Here is a 19496-nt window from a genome sequence, read left to right on the forward strand (position 1 = left end):
CCCACAAAAAAAAAAAAAAAAAAAAGAAGGAAATTCTGACATATCCTCCAATATGGACGAACCATGAACATGATGCAAGTGAAATAGGACGAACCATGAACATGATGCAAGTGAAATAAGCCGAACCATGAACATGATGCAAGTGAAATAAGCCAGTCACGGAGGTCAAATACTGTATGATCACACTTACATGAGGTCTCTAGAGTAGCCAGATTCCTAGAGGCAGAAAGTGGGTTTCAGAGGCTGGGGGAGAGGGTATGAAGTTTCTCTTTAATAGGCACAGACTTTCAGCTTGGGGAGATTAAAAACATTTTGGAAATGGATGGTGGTGATGGGTCATGCAATAGCGTGAATGTACTTAATGACACTGAATTGTATACTTAAAATGGTTAAAATGATCAATTTTATGCTATTTCACCATAATGACCTAAATACTGTAGATAAATACTCTAAAAGTGGTATGGTCAAAACATGACATAGTGAAACTATAAGGGGACTTCAAAACGTTCATGGAAAAATGAATTAAAGTACAAATTTAATTGGGAGGTGATTTCTCACTTTCCCTCTCACTATCTGTGAGGCATGTGCCCTATGACAAAAACCTAAAACAAAACAAAAGTAAAAACAAAAAAACTAGTTTCTTGTGAACAACAAGAGTAAGCTGTTACCCTCATCACAGTGCTTTCTCTCTAGTACTTGCTACCTGCCTGTCTCTCCAAGAATTCTTTACGTCCATAGGGGTTGTACTCACCTCTGCATCCTCTGCAGAAATTGGAGACTAGAAGGTGCAAAAGTATTTGCTGGACGAATCAATGTTAACTCTTCATATCATTCAAAACACATCAGACATTAAATGTATTTGTAATGGTCAACCCCTTACCTAATTGTGGGGCAGTATTGTAGCAGTTAAGAATCTTCTCATGAGGAGCCAGCAGATGGTGTGGTGTGGAGGTTAAGGTGCTGGCTCCCACATGGCCAACTGTGTGGTTCGAGTCCCAGACCTGGTGGCTTGGAAATCACACTGGGCATGTGTACATACATGCCCCAAATCCCGAGAGGAGAATGGAGCGGAAGGAACTGCAACATGGCAATCCCTCTGGGGGGTGACTTCTGACATTTCCCCTCTCTCTCTCTGTCTCTCTGATGAGCATGGACACATGATGGCAAGAATAAAAAAAAATTATAAAGATAAAAAGAATCTTTTCATGAGTGTTCAATTCAAAAGGATGAAAATAAACAAACAAAAATCTGGCAATGTGACCCCATGTCCTCCACTCCCCCATAATTGCCCATTTGGTGCAGCCGAGCAGTTGAGGGCCTACTGCAAGCTATACCCAGACAAGTGATGGCTGGGCTAGGGAAGGAGGTAAAAAGGTAAGCAGCAGTAATGCAAGACGAAACATGGGCATTTGAGGTGGAAGGTCTGGGTAAGGTGGGTGGAGTCCTCTGGAGAGGGGGAACTCTGGGTACACAGAGGGAAGTAGGAGGAGTTGGGTTCCTGGGGATATGGACCAAGCAGGGCCAGATTTTGAGAGTGGGTCAGAGGAAGGATCCAAACACTAGCTTCTCAGATTTGGCTGGGGCTCACCAATCAAGGCAACTGCCACTCAAGGGCCTAGATCTAGCACCAGTTTCTCTCCCCACCACCAGGTACTTCACCAATTTGCAACGTGCACAGGTGATGCCAACACCCAGGAAGGGGTGATGATCAGTCAATCACACCTTAGACCAGGATTCTGACTTCTGGTTAGGTGAAAGAATTATCATGGGGCCATCCATGAATTTAGAATAAGTTTCCACTACTTTTTTTTTTTTTTGCAATTTATTTCTTCTATTAGCAAGAGAGACAAATAGAGAAAGAGAGAGACAGCACCTGAATAGGGCTTCAATGCCACGATCCACCCTCACTCTCAACCATCTCCTGATCATGAGCTCATGAATCTGGTGTACTCAGGAAAGTCTCCAGATACGAACCTGGAACCTCCCTATATGGGACAGCTTCAAAGAACACTGCATTTCATTCCTATACCACTGTCTAGTCCCATAGTCTCTGTTTTGTTTGTTTGTTAATGCTAGAGGGCACACACTCATTCACAAGTTGGGGGTGAGAGAGACAAAGAGAAAACACCCCCAATAGGGCCTGGTCATGCTGCAATCCTTTTCCCCCCAACTCTTCTGCCAGGATCCTGGGCACATGTGCATGTCCCCTGTATGTTTTTTAAAGATGACAGGGCTCGGACTCAAACCCTGGTTGGCCATGTGGGATCGGGGTTCTTCTGTGCAGTGCCTAACCTCTGCACTGTAGGGCCAGCTCTCTACCACTATTGACATTGACTACAAATTTGGGCTGTCTTTCAAGGGCTTGCACAAGAGTACCTTCCTCCTGTCGTACTTGCTCAGGTCTCACTCTAAATAGGTCATTTTCTCACTGTCCCCACCCTGTGGCCATTCTCTGTTCCCTCTCACAGGGGCACTGTCCTATTTCTCTTTCCTCTTCTGTTAAGGGCTAAATTATAATTTCCCAAAATTCATATTCTGAAGTCCTAAACCCCACTACCTTACAATGTGACTGGAAATAGAACCTTTAAAGTAATTAGAAAGGGTCATTTGGGTGGACCCTAATCCAATATGACTGGTGTCCCCATAAGAAGAGATTAGAGGACCAGGAAATGGCATAGTAGTTATGTGGTTGGACTCCCACATAGTTGACCATGGTTTGAGTCCTGAACCCAGTGGCTTAAAACTCACTCTGGGCATATATGCGTGTGCAATCCCAGGAGGAGAAGTGATTTTTAGCATGGGCATCTCCCCCAGGGGGTGATTTCACCGTTTCTGTCTCTCTGTCTTTCTCTGTCTCTTTAGCAAGTGCACACGCCCTAGAGTAAAAATCTCTCCCCATGGGCAAAAAAAAAAAAAAAAAGAGGAGATTAGGACACAGGCATGCACCTTCTCTTTGGAGTGTGAAGGAAACATCTTTTATCCTCACAGGAATGATCCAGATGTAGCTGGACACTGAGGTGCAGAGCTCACAAATGGATGAAAACAAGGCACCCCCCAATACACACACACAGAGGAGGACAATTTCAGGGGGGGAACACTCTGTCCAAATGACACTGACTTACCATGCTGCTCTTAGTAAACTCCAGTCAAAGGTACAGGGATGCCCCATCACACCTATCACCCACAGTGCAGGGGGCATCGTGTCATACCTAGAAGCCTCTCCATTCTCCAGAACACCCCAGGGGTCTGCAGCAGGACTCTCAGGCCCTGGGTGTCATATCACTTAGGCAGGTGGGTTCCACCAGGCTCTCAGCCCAAAAATCACAATTCCATAGAAGTTGAGAACCCAGCATGCCTCCCCCCCTTCCTTCCCCTGCCCTCCCTCCACAACACACACACCCAGAAACGTGCATCATCTGTGAGGGACCAGCCAACTTCTGCAACCATCTTCACCTGGGCCCATTGGTCATTTCTGACTAGTGCCATGGAGAATTTGAGGAGACAGAGAGCAATCGAACAAAGAGAAGTGAGAGGAAGGGGGGGCAACAATGGCACAGCTGCTCCTGGGGCCCACACTTACTGGCTCCTGGAAGTAGAGCTGGTAACTGAAGACGGGGTTGGCTTTGATAAACTCCATGGGGGACACCTTGGGATTCGCTGGCATGAAGGGAGTATTCAAACTGGCCACTGCCCTGTCAAATCAAAGACCCTGTAAGAAGACAGTCTACAAGAACTAGAAAGGACTTCTTGCATCAAAACCAAAGCTCGAAGTGGAAAAATGATATACAGAAGGTCTCACACTAGCAGTGTGTGGGAGAATGGGATTAAGACTCAGATTCTTTTTTTGATTGATGATAGAGTATGTATGTGCACACGTGAGAGTGAGACAGAAAAATGAGCACCCTCCATGGGGTCTAGTCAAATCACGATCCCCTGCCTCCAGTGCTCCAGCCTGTTAGATCTTAGGCACTCATGCCTGCACCTGACATGTGACATGTTTTAGGCAAACCAGGCTGAGGATTTGAACTCCAGCTTCTCTTGCCCCTCCTCTCTTTTTTCCCGTTGTGATTTTTTTTTTTTTTTTTTTTTTTTTTTTTTTAATTCCTAGCCCATAGTCTTCCTAGCCAGGCAAGATATCTTGGGCACGAGGGCACATACCTTCTGTGTACAGGTTGACCCTGGAACTAAACCCTGATCTTCCACATGGCTTCCATCACTGCCGAGTGGCATGCCCTTGCTACACCTTGATGGCTCAGCCTGGGTTTTCTTTTTAATCACCTTGACATCTAGTTAATTCCATGCATTTAAAAAATCATTATTACAAAATGAGGTGATGTACATAATACTTCTGCCAACTGTAGTAAGATGAATAAAAGCTAAACAGCAGGCTCCTTTGGGGAGCAGAATCTCTAGGTGACTGGTAAAGAAAATAATATAAAAGGACATTCTTTTTTTTGAAAGAGAGTTTTTTGCTATAGGGCACATGTGTTCACTGGGTAGACAGAGAGAGACTGAGAGATAGAAAGAGAGAAATCACCCCCCAGGGGCAATGGCCATGCCCTAATCCCTTCTCCTCATTCTCCTTTCAGGATTCTGGGCATGCATGCACACACGCCCAGCATGAGTTTTGAGCCACTGGGTCAAGGACTTGAACCACGGTTGACTACATGGGAGTCCAGTGATGTAACCATTACACCATCTGCTGGTCCTGTAAAAGGACATTCTTGGCCAAACAAATGAATAGCTCCTTAAGTAGGAAGTGATACTATCATTTATCTCAGTAGAAAAGCCAAACCAAGGACTGAAAGATATATTCCATGTAAAGGTGAGCTTTTTTTGTTTGTTTGCTGTTTTTCATTATTTGGCTAGAAAGGTGAAGATCAATGTTGTCAATGACATCCACGTTTTTTGTTTTTGTTTTTAATTTGCCTGAGGGTGCATACGCTTGCAGGAGACAGAAAGAGAGAGAATGAGAGTGAGAAAGCACTCCCTAGGTGTTCCAATCTCTCTTCCTCTGTCTCTCCTTCTTTTCAAGATTTTGGGCATGTACGCACACATGCCCGGCATGTCTCTCAAGGAGCCAGGTTGGATACTCAACCACATAGTTGGCCATGTGGGATCAAGATGCTTTAACCACCACACCACTGGCTGGCCTCTCAGTGACATTCTTAAATAAGAAATATGCCCAGGCTCAGAAATACTGTGTTCTACCATGGACACCTTAGAAGTAAGTCTTGGTTTCCTCCAGCACCTCCGGGACTGCAGTGTCAAAGCTGGCTTGCTGAGAGCAGATGGAAAAGCAACAGCTACCAGACTAACGGTGGACAGGCTAGAAGCAGAGAAAACAAGAAGAGGAACCAGAAACCTGAGCCTGTTGAAGTGTCTTGGATCTGATGTTGCTCTGGGCAAAACTTCACTTTTTGCTTATGGTAAGTGTTTTAAAATTCTCACTGGCGACAGAGATTAAGTGTAGTAAACAAGAAGGTGTTTTGCCTTCTTTCAGGTAGAGATCATATGCTCGTTGCTATAGTTCCTTTTGTTCATGTCAAGAAGCATTTGAAGATATTTTAGGGCCCATCTGCCATGGCACAGGTAGTAGGGTGCCACTGAGCAGTATGGGAGCTGCATGGTCCTGGATCGACCTGGACATGCTAACAGACCATGTGTGCCTATAGGCTCCCATGATCCTGACTACCTGCAGAGCTGGGGTTGGGGGGAAACAGCTGTGCAGCAAGACCCTGTCAAGAGTATCTCTCTCTCTCTCTGTCCTTTGATAAAAATAAATGAACTTAAAAATAATTTATCCCTCTTTCTCACTCAGATACTTAAATTAAATTAAAAAATATTTTAGGGAATGTTTGAACCTTTCTAAGCTTAGATAGAATCCTGCCATTTGAATTAGGATTGAAGCTGAACAAAGTTCTCTGGTGGTTCCAATCTCATAGATTTAGTGAAATAAAAAGCAATTGGATTAATTAGAGAAGTGGAGAGGGCTATGGAGGAAGTTCATATGCTTTACTAGATCCCAGGTTTGAAACCTGTCATTCGGAAGCTTCTGCTGGAGCTCTGAAAAGCCACTCGAACAATGGCTTCTAGTAACGATCGTGAATGCTGTGATGTGACCAGGAAATGCCATGTGAACCTCACATCTGCAGTGTTTCTCAGGCTGTACAAAAAGTTTGTTAAAATGCAATTAAAGTACAAGTTTATTTTGGTGCAAAAAAAAAAATCCCTATGCAGTTTTTCCATCATATATATCTTTCATGAACTTTTTGAAGACCCCATGGTCAGGTAGGAATTACCATCACCACTTTGTGGTTGGGACAACCAAGCCCTAAGGAGTATCAAGATGTGTCACATGGCTGGTTCAGGGAAGAATCATAGGCCCCGGTTTCTGACTCCCAGCCCAGGGCCGAAGTGCTTAATTCTAGGACTACAACACCCCTGCTGCCCCTCGCACACCCCTCAAAGTCAGCCACTGTTCTCTGGCCTTCCCACTGAACACCTTGGCCTAGGTTGATTTGTCTTATTGCTGGTAGGTGGGACAGTGCTGCTTCCTAAGACGAGAGCTCACTAAGCCCTCCTTGTTAATGCGTCTGTGGGCACTAAAGGGTTAAGGTGTCACCTTCCTAGATTATCCACTTGTTTTCAAGAGGTCTTCCAGGGTGAAAGATCTGAAGAACCATGCTCATGGGAATTCAAGTCCAGTCTCACCCAAATTCTTGTAGTCTGTGGTCTACTTACCTCACTCTCTCAGGGTAGAAGAGAGCCATGTTCCACACCAGCATGCCTCCCCAGTCGTGGCCAATGAACACTGCTTGAGAGATGCAAAAAAAGAAGGGAACTGACTGTGGGCAGGTTCTGCAATGGGGTGCTGAGAGCCCTGAGGTCTTCTGCTCCCATTAGACCCAGACCTTAGCCAGAGATCCAAGAGACTCCTCTTACCGACTCAGCAGTAGCTACTCCAAACTTCATCCTCTTCGATTTTACCCACTTGCTAGCCCCATATGGCCCCACATAGCCTCTATGCAAATGACTGATGTTTTTAGTTTTCTAAAAAGTCTGAAGCCAATGGGGATGGATTCCTTTTCCTTCCCTCCCTTCCCTCCCTTCTGTCTTAAAAGAATTGTAACTTACCTCTTCATATCCCATGTTCATCTTTCATTGAGTAATTATTATATAATTATATCCTCTACTCTTCCAGGAGCTCCCCTCTAATTAACTGCTACAAATTAAAAATCCTTCAAATCCTTTTTACTCTCTCTTTGCCTGCACTTTCCTCTCTACTTCTGCTACTGATGACAATAGCTTCCCTTTATTGAGCACCTACTGTGTTGCAGGAACTGTGCCAAGTGTCTACATTCATTATCCAAAATCCTTCCAATAACCTTCAAGACCCATTTTACAGATGGGAAGACAAGCTCACAGCAGGAGAGTGACCTGCCTAAGGGTGCACACATGGTAAGTGGGAAAGCCACAATTCCACCCCAAGTGTCCAAAACTAAAATCGGGTTCTTTCTTCTGCCCCACCCACTGCACCCACTCCACCACCTGAGGGCCTTTCAGGTCCTCCCCAGCCTCACCGCCATCTTGAAAAGCTGATCCTTCCCACAGTTCCCTGTCATTCTTCTGTCTTCTCGTCAAACTTCTGTCACTCTTTTGTCTCCTTGTCAAACTTCTCACTATGGTCTACACCAATTGGCACCCTAACTGCTTTCTTGCATCTCTGCAGCTTAACTTCTTCTCTGCTACCCCAAGTCCACTGAAATCTCTCTCTTTTTAAAAAGTTTATTATTGTTATTAAAGTTTATTTTCTTTCTTTCACAAAAGAGACAGACAAATGGACAGGTACCCCTGATAGGGCCTCATCATACAACGATCCTCTTCCCAACCTCCTGGCCTCCTAGCCTCCCAGCCAGCCAAGATCGTGAGCACCAAGTGTGTTTGGGTCAATAATGGAAACAGTGGCACCCTCCACCTATGCCACTATGGCTGGGCTGAAACCTCCCTCTTAAAGATCAATGCCTATAAGGCCAAATCACCAAAAACAGTTGTGGCGTTCTCTGTTTTCACCTCTCTGACTGTTCTGCAGTGTCAGGCATTTCCTTTGAAACTTCCTGCCCTTATTTTCAATGGAACTGTGCCTCCCACTCTCTTACTTCCTGAGTTCTCTTCCTTCTCCTCCCTCTTCCACAGAAGTATGTCATCGCTCAGTCCTTGGGCCCCTCCTGCCTTTATGGACTCTGTCCTCAGAGAACTCATCCCCTCCATAGGCTTCAACTACCATCTCTAACTGGCAGACCTCCACCTAATCTGCACCATACCCAGGCTCCTTTCTACATATCCTAGTATTGACTGGGTCAGGGAAGGACCTCTAACCTGGCTGGCCAGTGGCCACAGAAGCTCGCTCTCAACAACCTGAATGAGAGATGTTCTCAGCCAGCCAGCAGTCTTCAGAGAAAAGGCCATGCCGAGTCAGGACGGGGTGGGGAGATGCCCTGATAGATGTCCCCCTCACACACAGAACTTCCACACCCAACCCCACGGAGCTGAGAAACTGCCAAGGGCAGGGACTGTGGTGCCCTTGCTCCTCGTTGCCTAGGGTGTCAGGCAAAATGCCTTGCTGTTGTACTGACCTCCGCTAGTCATCTCGGATCCTTCTCTAGACTCCCAGGTCCAACTAATAGGCTAAATGCTGAAGCTTTGTGGTTCTCTCTTCTCTACCCACTCCTGCCACTGTCAGGCTCAGCCCTTCTCCCCCAGTCCACCTTGCATTTTTCCTTCTGCCTCCCTGACCCAATGTGGGAGGCAGAGGGTGACAGAGAGTGGAGTCTCAGCAATGGGAGGTACAACCTGCAGATCACACTCTCGGGTCACCATTGTGCACCGAGAGTGTTTCCATTTGCTATCGCTGAGATCAACGTTCCCAACAATGCCAAGTGAAGGTGTTAGATTTCAGGTTTATCAGTAGGGACGTGTTGTAAGAATTTGAGAAATATGAGTCAATAGGATAGTTCCAAACCTCCTTTCCCGATAGGCAACACTCTCTATCCTGGCTTAAATCTAGCAGAGGTATCCACCTCTCGACCCTGGAGCCCACTCTTCCTTAACAAAGAAGCAAGTTCATTTCCACACTTCTCCAAGCACACCTGTTCTTTGCTACCTTTGTCTTTGTGATTCTTCTCCTGACCCTGAGTGTCCCAAAGTGTACCTTTCCTGGACCAGCCCCCCTGCTCCAGCTCTCCCTGCCCTAGCTCCCCTTCCCCAGCTCTCCCTGCCTGGGTTTTTCCCTTTCCTGGCTCTCCGTGCCCTAGCTCCCCCTCCCCAGCTCCCCTGCCCTGGCTACCCATCCTAGCTACCCAGGGGTCTAACAGCTGACACTTCAAGGTTTACACTTTTCCCTAATTACCCAGGTGTAAATGAAGTTTTCTAAAGAGATAAGTTCTAAATAATTACTTACCAACTTGTCCAGGAAAGTTACCATGTCCTAAGAAAGAAAACACACACGCACAATCAGAGATTGTACCCACCCACCTCAGATGCTTCAAAATTCATTACTGTATTTGTCTTTGTCATGGACTGAATTGTCTCCCCCCAAATTCCTATGCTGAAGTCCTAACTCTCAGCACCTCAGATGTGTCTGCATTTGACACATGGTCTTTAAAGAGGTAAATGAGGTAAAATGAAGTCATCGAGGTGGGCCCTAACGCTGTATGACTGGTGCCCTGATGAGAAGAGATAAAGGCACAGACACGCACGGAGGAAAGCCCGTGGAGGACACAGGGAAAAAGCATCTGGCTACAAGTCAGGGAGAAAGGCCTCAGAGGAAACCCACTCTGCTGACACCTTGATCTCGGACTTCCATCCACTGGATCTGTGAGAAAATAATTTCTTTTTAAGTTTATTTATTTATTTCTCCCATGAGTGAGAGAGACAGAAAGACATATTGGGAGGCACCACCCCCAAGAGGAGGGTCTTGATGCCGCCATCCAGCCACAACCCCTACCAGTCTCAGATCACAAGCAAGTGCATGCCCAACTGTTTAGAGAGATCTCTGGATGTGAATCTAGAAACTTCCCACCTGACTGAAACTTGGAGAACATCATAGTTTACGCCTGTGTCATTTTCGGGCCCAAAGATATTTCTTTTGCTCAAGGCGCCTGGTCTATGGCACAGTTGTCCCTCAGTATCCACAGGGGACTGGGTCCAGGATATCCCACAGACTGACATCCATGGATGCGCAAGTCCCATATATAAAATGGCACAGTATTTGCACGACCTATGGGCATCCTACCAGTCCGTGGTCTTTTGCTACGGCAGTTGAGATGACCAAGACACCCACTAATGAAGAGTTGGGCTGACGATTTCCCAGAAATGCCGTGACATGTCCACCAAAGCAGGGAGCACATGACATTCTCAATGGGGGCCTGAGAATTACTGACCACCCAGGGTGAGATGGTTCCCAAGGCTCTAGGTCTCTATGGGGAAGGGGTGGACAGATCAGAGGGACCTCAGTCTCCTATCAGCAACAGATACAATTAAGGAGAAACATGGGAAAGGAAATCAATCCAGGAACCCCTTCACATACTCCTTCTAGGGACACCCTAATTTGTGGTTGAAAACCACTCTCTCAGCACCACTACAATTTACAACAACTCCTCCCTTTTCTTTCTTTTAACGGTGGGGTTTTAAAATCAACTTTCAAACAAAATTGAACACCTTCACTGTCCACTGAGTCCTCTTCTCTGCAATGTCTTCTCCCTTCTAGCTATGGAAGCAACTCAAAGCATGAGACTCTGCATTTCAGCAACGACCAGATGCTGCTTATAGACCATGGGAATCGAGGCTAATAACTCCAGGACAGCCAGGATCTTGTCCTGCCCTGTAGCCATCTAAAATGTCACCTTAGTAAGAAACAGTCAAATTCTCATAGTTCCTTGGAAGATCCTTAGTCCTGAGAAAATATTTTCCAGAAGGATAGGCCTGTATCACATTCTCAGGGGCCTAGCCATGCCAATATCTTTTGGAAAATTTGCTAAATGGGTTTTCTTGCACATTCAGGGAAGAAGAGTGAAATTGTGCCTGGGCATGTCATGGTCCCCTCCTTCTTCCAGTAAGAAGCATTTGCCTTTCCATTTCTTCCTTCCCAAATACCTGAGTCATCAACATGTAACTCAATATGCTCCTAAACCTATTCTATTGATCTACTCTGTAAAAATGTGCTCAGAGGGGCTAGCAGGTGATGTGGTGTGGTGGTTAAGGCACTAGATTCCCACATGGTTGACTGTGGTTTGAGTCCTGGACATGGCAGCTTGCTTTCTCACTTGCTCTCTCTGGTCAAACTAACAAAAAAAAATAATAAAAAAATAGTAAAAATTTAAAAAATGCTCTCAATTCTCTTGGGTAAAGACACAGTAGTGGATGTACTAATGATATTTTAAAGGTGGAGTAGGATGATAGGAGTATCATACCTTATGCCATGTTTGTTTCTGGTACAAGACTTCCTACAGGAAACCAGTTCTCTCAAGAGTCCCAATATTCCTGTCTCCAGAACAGATTTCCTCTGAAATCATCTGGGCCCAGGCTAGTGGTCAGCATTGAGACAGGGTCTTAGAAGGACTTCAGGAGAGACATGGGCAAGGTCAGAAGCAGCAGTTGCTCCAGAAGAGGCAAAGAAAGAGAAACTGGGGAAGAAAGAACAGCCCTGCTTGGAAAATGAACTTTCACCCACGTTCCACTTCCGAATTGCTGAAGCCAGCATGAGGGGTCCAGGGCTGCAAAAGCGAAAGGGGCTAGTGGGAGGAACTCGACACAGGGCTGTGACTCTAAAGAGATTTTTTGTAATTTATTTTTATCAGCAGTATCACCAGTTTCCTGGCCAATCAGGAAGCTATTTCTTCCTCTAGGCCCTCCAGCCTTGGATCTCCTCTGGAGCTGAATGGAGGTTTGAGGTGCAGTCTCTCTTCATCTCAGGTGCAGTCTCTCTTGACCTCCCCCTGCAAGCTCTAAGATGAGGGTCCCTTCTCCCTGATGGCACTGATGCCTGTCTTAGAATAGGACCTCTATTCAGCCACCAGTCCACCCACTAACTCCCTAGATCTGGCCAACAACATCTTTACTATAATTAAGTGATTTTTAAGATTTTTAAGGAAGAAGGGACAATGGAGTGAAGTAGGACAGGATTCAGATATGGTTCTACTAGCTGTTGACCTCAGATGATGACTTTAACTTCCTTGGGACTCAGCTGTCTCTTCTGTCAGATGCTTCGACAGGACCTGACACACAGTCAATACTTCATACAGGTATTTCTAACCATACCATCTCAACTTTCAGTAAGAATTTATACACAAATGCTATGAAATGCTGCTTTCTTAGGGTTTAAGTGGACACCCGAGCTTCTAGCTTTTATCCGTAAAAAGTTCCAGGACAGAAAAGATGTTACCCAGAGAGCCATCTTACCTTGCATAATATTTCCATGGCATATTCTTCTATTTCTGCAATTAAAAATGAAAGATCCATATTTCATTCACATCACTTGAATTATACCAACTGTGTTACAGGGCTCTTTGGAAAAACAAACAAAGCCCAAACTTCTTAAACACTTAGGTTGATGTAGTTCTTTCTGCTTGTTTATTTTTGCTGTTGTTGCTTGTGATTTTGGTGTCATATCCTTGAAATCACTGCCAGGATAAATGTCTAGAAGCTTTTCCCCTGTGCCTTCCTCTAGTAATTTTAGAGTCTCAGGTCTAGGCTTAAGTCTTTAATCCATTTTGAATTGATTTATGTGTATGAGATAGGATAAAGATCCAATAGCATTCTCCTGCATATTTTCCATTACCATTTGTTGAAGAAGACCATCCTTCCCATTGTGTATTCTTGGCACTCTTATCAAAGATCAATTGACTGTACAGATCCACTTCTGGGCTCTCCCTTTTGTTCTACTGGTCTATGTGTCTATCTTAATGTCTATATCATACTGTTTTAATTACTGTAGAGTTGCAATATAGCTTGAAATCAAGAAGTATAATTTCAAATGCCTCCAACTTCTCTCTTTCTCAAGATTAATTTGGCTATTCATGGTCTTTTGCGGTTCCATATGAATTGTAAAGGTGCTTTTTTCTATTTCTGTAAAATAAATCACTGGCATTTTGAAAGGTATTTTATTGCAGCTGTAGATTGCTATGGGTAGTTTAGTATTGATACTTTAACAATAATAGCAATTCCTGAAAGCGAAAGCAAAAGAAAAGACAGAAAATAAAGGGTGGGTAGGGGGTGAAGGAAATACTATCACAGAAGTAATGCAAGAAAAGCTTCAAGAACTGAAAGATAAATGTACCCAACAGAGTGGATTAAAAAAAAAAAGACCCACAGCAGAGCACAATATTATAAAATTTCAAAACACACAGACACAGGACACTGCAGGAGAGGGTAGGGGGTAAAGTCAGACTCATTTAAAGGGCTGTCTTCTCTGTCCTAGAAGCAGAAATGCACACTTGGGTTAAAGAACTCAGATACTCAGAAGGCATGACCAACACAGGACAGCTGCAAGACAGCTAACCCACCGGGGGGAGCAGATGAATCTCCATAGCCCTTCATGTCCACAGCTAGCACCCGGTAACCTGCCTGGGCCAGAGCAGGGATCTAGAAAACAAACAATTCAAGCACATTCCAGCATGGTCTTGCCAGTTCTTGACTGTCACTTCCTCTTTACTTCCCTCTATCCCCCTGTTCCTGTAAGTGGCACTGCCTAGTACCTCACTGTGGGGTACAGGGAACCCTTCTGGATAGGGCTGCCATGGACAGTGGTAAGGATTTGCACTGCATAAATGCCACATCTAAGAGAGCACCTTATCTAGCAAAGCCCATGTAGATTTCTACATTTATTGCCAGGCCTTCTCAGCAGGTGGCATAAAGGGCCTTGAAGAGGTGTGCCTTTTTACAACCTGTAAGCCCATGCTGTATGGCCCTGAGGTTTGGAGCCATCTATTGCCCCAACATTTCTGAGACATTATGGTCACACTTCGAAGGCGATGCTCCACTGTAAGGTTTTAGCATCTTCGTGGGATTCCAGGCTGGCCCATGCCATCTAACCCTTTCCTTCCCTCTCCCCAACTAGGGTACACCTTCCTCAGTTTCCCTTACCTGGTACCTCCAAGAGAACCAGCTCTCAGGAAATCCATGGCAGAGGCACACAACAGGGCCTGACCCCAGCTCCACAAAATGCAATTGGACTCCAGGCTGTGGGAGAAAGAGGAGAGATGGGGTGGCTGCAGTGTCAGGCTGGCTGGAGCCAGGGCCGTCCCGCAGACAGCAGAATCATTTCAGTTGGATCTCACATGGCACAGCTTTCTCAGGTAAAAGACTGCAATGTTAGAGGAGGAGGTCTGAGAAGAGATGCTAGCCAAACCGTGCAACGAAAACAGGCAGGTAGCTGGGGGAGGGGGAGGGGAAGGGAAGCAAGGAGAAAAACAGAGAGGCCGGACCGCTGGGGGACACGGAAGTGGAAGACTGTTGACGACAGCGTGTATGGTATCTGTAACTGGAGTGGTGTGCAGTGTGTTCATGCTGGGAAATTCACTTCGCAAGCTGTGTTGATGTAGAGTGATTAAATGTGCAAAATAAATTTTAAAAATTTAATTGTAACTTATACATTCTAAATTTTTTCATTGGTTAGTAAATTGTTAGACTAAATATTTTTACCCAGTTAACAATCTAGTTGTTTTCTGGGTGCTCTTATGTTTCAATGTTGTGATGTTTTTATACTGTGTAATTTTTAACTTGCGTTAACTTTTTAAATATATTTTTACATGATAGTATTAAATAATCCCCAAATGGTAGTGTTTTATTTCTAATTAAAATCTGTTTTTTTTTTTTCCATTTTGGCCAAACAAACAAACAAAACAGGTAGATTTCATCATTACATAAGCTTGAAAAATAAAAATGTTGGAAAAAAAAAAAAAAACCAAACAAACAAAAAAAGAAGACAATTTTGATTTCCTCTCTAAACCATCCTCACACTGTTAAGAGTTCCTTGTGCAGAGGCCAGCAGGTGGCGTGGTGGTTAAAGCGCTGGACTCCCACAGGACAACTGTGGTTCAAGTCCTGAACCTGGCAGCTTGCTTTCTCACTTTCTTTCTCTCTCTCTCTGGTGAGCACACAGGCCCTATAGCAAATCAAAAACTAATAATAAATAAAATGTTAAAAGAAAAAGAGTTTCTAGTATTATTATGATGTGTTTTCAATATTTTTAACTGGGGACTGATTTTGTATAGAGCATAAGATCCATGATAACGTGTGGAACACCATGAGTGTTTCGTTAAAGCTGTTTGTTTCTCAGGGGCTGAACAATCGTGCAGTGGTAAAATGTGATACTCTCTGAGGCTGACCTACGTGGGCAGGTTCTGGATTTGTCTCCAGACACCTTCCTGAGTATACGGGCACACACATGCAGATGCTGGCTGAGGCTGGGAGTAGAAGCTTTGTCAAGACCTTATTGGAGCTGCTACTTCCCTCTCTCTTGCTCATGTAAAAAAAATACCCTCCCTCCCTTTTAAAGCTGTTTATTTCTTAACCTTTGCTACAGTTGTAATCCTTTCAGGAGCTCAGTGGGTATGGTAGACTGCTGGAACTCTGGGCTCTCCTCTTCCTAGCACAAAGAGGCACCTTCCAGACCATTCCCCGCCATCTCCTTATAGGTGATATGCCCTGTGACTGAGTTCTGGCTGATTGTTTATGAGTGGAAGAAATGTGTGCTCCACTCAGAACCTATATAAGCCTCCTCCACTCGGTCCTCCCTTTCCTTTCCCCACCTGAATGGACTGGGCCTTAAGGAAGCGGGAGGCAGACAGAGATGGGGCCTGGATGCCTGAGTGACTGTGTGGAAAGGACTCACCTGCATGGCACTGTACTGCAGGTGAGAAACACACTGCAGGAGCCAGACTGTTGTAGCAGTGAGCCTACAGTGGGATCCAAGCAAACGAACTCAAACAATGTATACTCCAAGTGCACTGTTTGCCCCCAACATTCCCTCAACATTCTAATGGAAATGCATGACAAAAATCAGAGTCTCATTGTAGACATTCCCATGGAAAAATTCCACTTGGCTGTATCTCAGACTTCAAAATGTTCTACATTGTTGTCTTACACAGGAAGTTTCACTTGTGATTTTTTTTTCTTTTTCTTTTTCTGTTTTTTTTATTTTTTTTTCTCCCCCCTCTCTATTGGGCATGTGTGCTGACCAGAAAGAGAGAGACAGAGGTAAAAGTGAGAAATCACTTCCTGGGGGTGGCCACACCACAATCCTTTCTTCTCCAGTTTCCTCTTGGGATTTTGGGCATGCACACACATGCACCTAGTGTGTTCTTTAAGGCGCCGGGTCTGGGATACACATGGCACAGTCAGCCATGTGGGCTGTAGCTGCCTTAATCTCCACACCATCTGCTGGCCTCACTTGTGATTTGTATGTTAATTTGCTCAAGAAAACATTAGGTGGGCATTTCGCAAACGCTTTCATGAACTGCAACCTGTTGATCAGACTAGTTCCATAGTCTTTCCTTTGGCACTTGGCAGAATTTAATTCTCAATTCTAGACTCTATATTAAATAATATTTTGTAATCTGTTAAAAAATATTAGTGTTTATGCCTCAGCAAATTATCCTAATTTGCCTCTCTTCTAACGTGGATCCCAACTAAAAGTCTTGCTCTTGATATTGCATATTTGACTTGCTGAGTAGCTTGGCAAACACATGAATTTTCCCACCCTCTTTATTTTTTTTTAAATATTTATTTTATTTATTTATTTATTATTATTATTATTTTAATGTGCTATAGGACACACGTGCTCACCAGAGAGAGAAAGCAAGCTGCCAGGTCCAGGACTTGAACCGCAGCTGGCGATGTGGTTGTTGGTTCCAGCCTCACAGGGCCCACTCAGAGCACTTCTAGGCACAGATACCCCCAAGCGGGAACTTCACCCTGTGACCTGATTCTGCCACCACAGGGCTGTGAATGCACATCTCATTAGACTGTAAAGCCTCTGGGCGCATGGCAGACACTCCATCCATCTCAGTATTTCTCTCTGTGCCAGGCAAACAGCAAATGCTTAAAAAATGTCTGTGAGGTCATCCTCCAGGGTAGCAAATCTCCCCACAGCCCCCAGCATCAGCACAGCTCAAGCCACCAGGCCTCCCATTCTTCAGCTACTGTTTACAGTGCACATAGGTGCTGGGTACTGTGCCCTGTGGTCTGGGGGTGGTGTTTCATTTAATCCTTACAGAATCCTTGTGGGGAGGTTTTATCATCGCCTCATCATAAAGCTTTGGATGGTGAGGCTATTGCGCCCAAAGGTGTGGTATTAGTGTGGGCAAAGCCAGGGTTCAAACTGGGTCTTTCTGGCTCCAGAGCAACCATCTGGCCTTACTTTGCTCCTGAGCTGACCCACACATCAGGTTCCTTCCCATTTAAATGGGAACAATGACAAGAAAGGTCCTGAGCCAACCAGTGGCGGGATGGTTAAGGAGACTGAATCCCACATGGCAGTCCTAGACCTGGCAGCTTAAAAAAAATGCCAGGCATGAGTGCATGCATGCCCAAAATCCCAAAAGGAGAAATGCAGGAGAAGGAATTGCAGCACAACCATCCCCCATGGAGAATGCTTTCTCTCATTTCCCCCTTCTCTCTCCATCGTTGTGCCTCTCTGACAAGCACATGTGACCTCCGGGAAATTTAAAAAGAAAGAAAAATCCCAAAGTGAGCCTATGAAGGTGTTCTAAAGCCCTGCTCTGTATCAGCAGGTTTGGTTGGATCTGCTGGTCAGGTCAGGAGTCAAGCCCCTTCTACACATGGCCTTGGCCTTGGCTTTGCCCTAGTCCTGGACTCTGGGCATCGTAATGATCTTTCCCTTTTCTTTATCCTCCAGGCGGGTTCTCTGAGAACAGGTCTTTCTTATTCATCACGATATCCCTTGTTCCCAGCCTGAGATAGTGAATGAAAAATGTCCTGCCAAAAACCAGACCAGATACGCACATGCTTCAGTACCCCTGCCACCCAAGGCACCGTGGCCTGCTGTTCCGTGGGATGTGACCACATCAGTCACTCTGCTGTGTATAAGCTGAGGCAGGGTCCATGTCTTCTATCAATTTTTGAGGAATAAGACTTGTGGGGAATGCCATTTCTATGTAAATGGTAGGTATTCAACTATCCTTGATATTTAACAAATGTCTCTGCTGGTCACTTTAGGTGACTTGGTGAGGGAAAGCACTTACTTACCTTTATGGTCACATATCCGTGGCTCAGGTCACTTGGATTGCAGGAGGCTGGCAGAGGGGCTGCAGTATTGCAGAGCTGAAAATATGAAAAGCACAATGAGAGAGACCACCACAGCCCCCTGCCATGAGAAGTCCTTATGCAAGTTTACAAAACTCCAGAGTGCCTGTGTCAGGTGAGACCTGAGGGTCCCCTTTGACACCCCCTCCAGGGTCTACTGGCAACCCACCCTACCTCCCTCTCCTCTTGGGCACACAGGTAGACTCCACTTCCTCCTCTTCCTTCCCAAAGGTGCAACCTAAGAAAGAAGTGGCTCCTCTTGGTTACCCAGATGTCTGATATTTAAAATGGGAAAGTAAGCTATGACATCCGTCTCTCTTCTAAAGATGGGAGGGTCCGCCTGGGTGTCCTCAGAAGGGGAAGCAGAAGGTGAGTCCCCTTACCTGGCTGGCATTTGGAGAGGACACAGGGCGGGGGGTAAGGACTCAGCATGACAGGGGAGAAGGGGCACCATGGTGCCTCCTGATGGGGATAAGCCTCGTCTGGTCAGAAGGAGCCAAGGCAATGGACCGAGGGCCAGTGTCCCTTGGGGCTCCTCCCTGATGTGTCCCAAGCTTCCTCGGTCACACATCAGGGAAGGTCTCACTGCCCGCAAGTGTGGGGAGTGGTAGACTTCCTGCTGTAATGAGCCTCTCAAGTGTCACACAATGTACAAAGCCTGTTGGTGCCTGGGTCCCACAGCCTTCCTGTGAGGAATACTCACATTCCCCTCTGCTCACAACAGGGTGAATTTTCTGTGGGGATGTAAAAAGGTATAGCACCTATGGAAAATCGTGTGGAGGTTCCTCAAAAAATTAAAACTTGAATTATTATATGATCCATCAATTCCACTTCTGGGTATAAACTCAAGAAATTTACAAGTAGAAACACAAACAGCTATTTGTACACCTATATTCATAGCAGCATTATTTATTTGTGATAGTGAATCGACAGTGAATAGATGAGCAAAATATGTTCTATACATAGAAGGGAATAGTATCCAGCCTTGAAAAGATAGGAAATTCTGACACATGCTAACACAGAGGAACCTTGAGGATATCCTGAGTGAACTAAGCCAGTCATAAGTGGACTAATACTTATATGAAACACCTACAATAGTCAGATTCATAGAAATAGAAGGTAGATCAGGGGATGCCAGGGTCTGTAGGGAGGGAGAATGAGAAGCTGGAGCA

At 45.2% G+C, this 19496-nt stretch overlaps 1 protein-coding gene across 1 annotated transcript in view; it reads right to left on the reverse strand.

The window, feature by feature from the left end:
- Positions 1–19496, reverse strand: part of EPHX2 (epoxide hydrolase 2) — a 62320-nt gene that overhangs the window by 18515 nt on the left and 24309 nt on the right. Inside the window, exons 6-12 of the mRNA XM_006153225.3 lie at positions 18268–18342; positions 14143–14238; positions 13563–13641; positions 12460–12494; positions 9460–9487; positions 6745–6829; positions 3581–3692 (exon numbers count right to left, since the gene is read on the reverse strand). Coding sequence (XP_006153287.1) covers positions 3581–3692; positions 6745–6829; positions 9460–9487; positions 12460–12494; positions 13563–13641; positions 14143–14238; positions 18268–18342 — 510 coding nt within the window. The remainder of the gene's footprint in view (positions 1–3580; positions 3693–6744; positions 6830–9459; positions 9488–12459; positions 12495–13562; positions 13642–14142; positions 14239–18267; positions 18343–19496) is intronic.

This window comes from Tupaia chinensis, unplaced genomic scaffold (genome assembly GCF_000334495.1).
Source record: "Tupaia chinensis unplaced genomic scaffold, TupChi_1.0 Scaffold000366_1, whole genome shotgun sequence".
Lineage (NCBI taxonomy): Eukaryota > Metazoa > Chordata > Mammalia > Scandentia > Tupaiidae > Tupaia > Tupaia belangeri.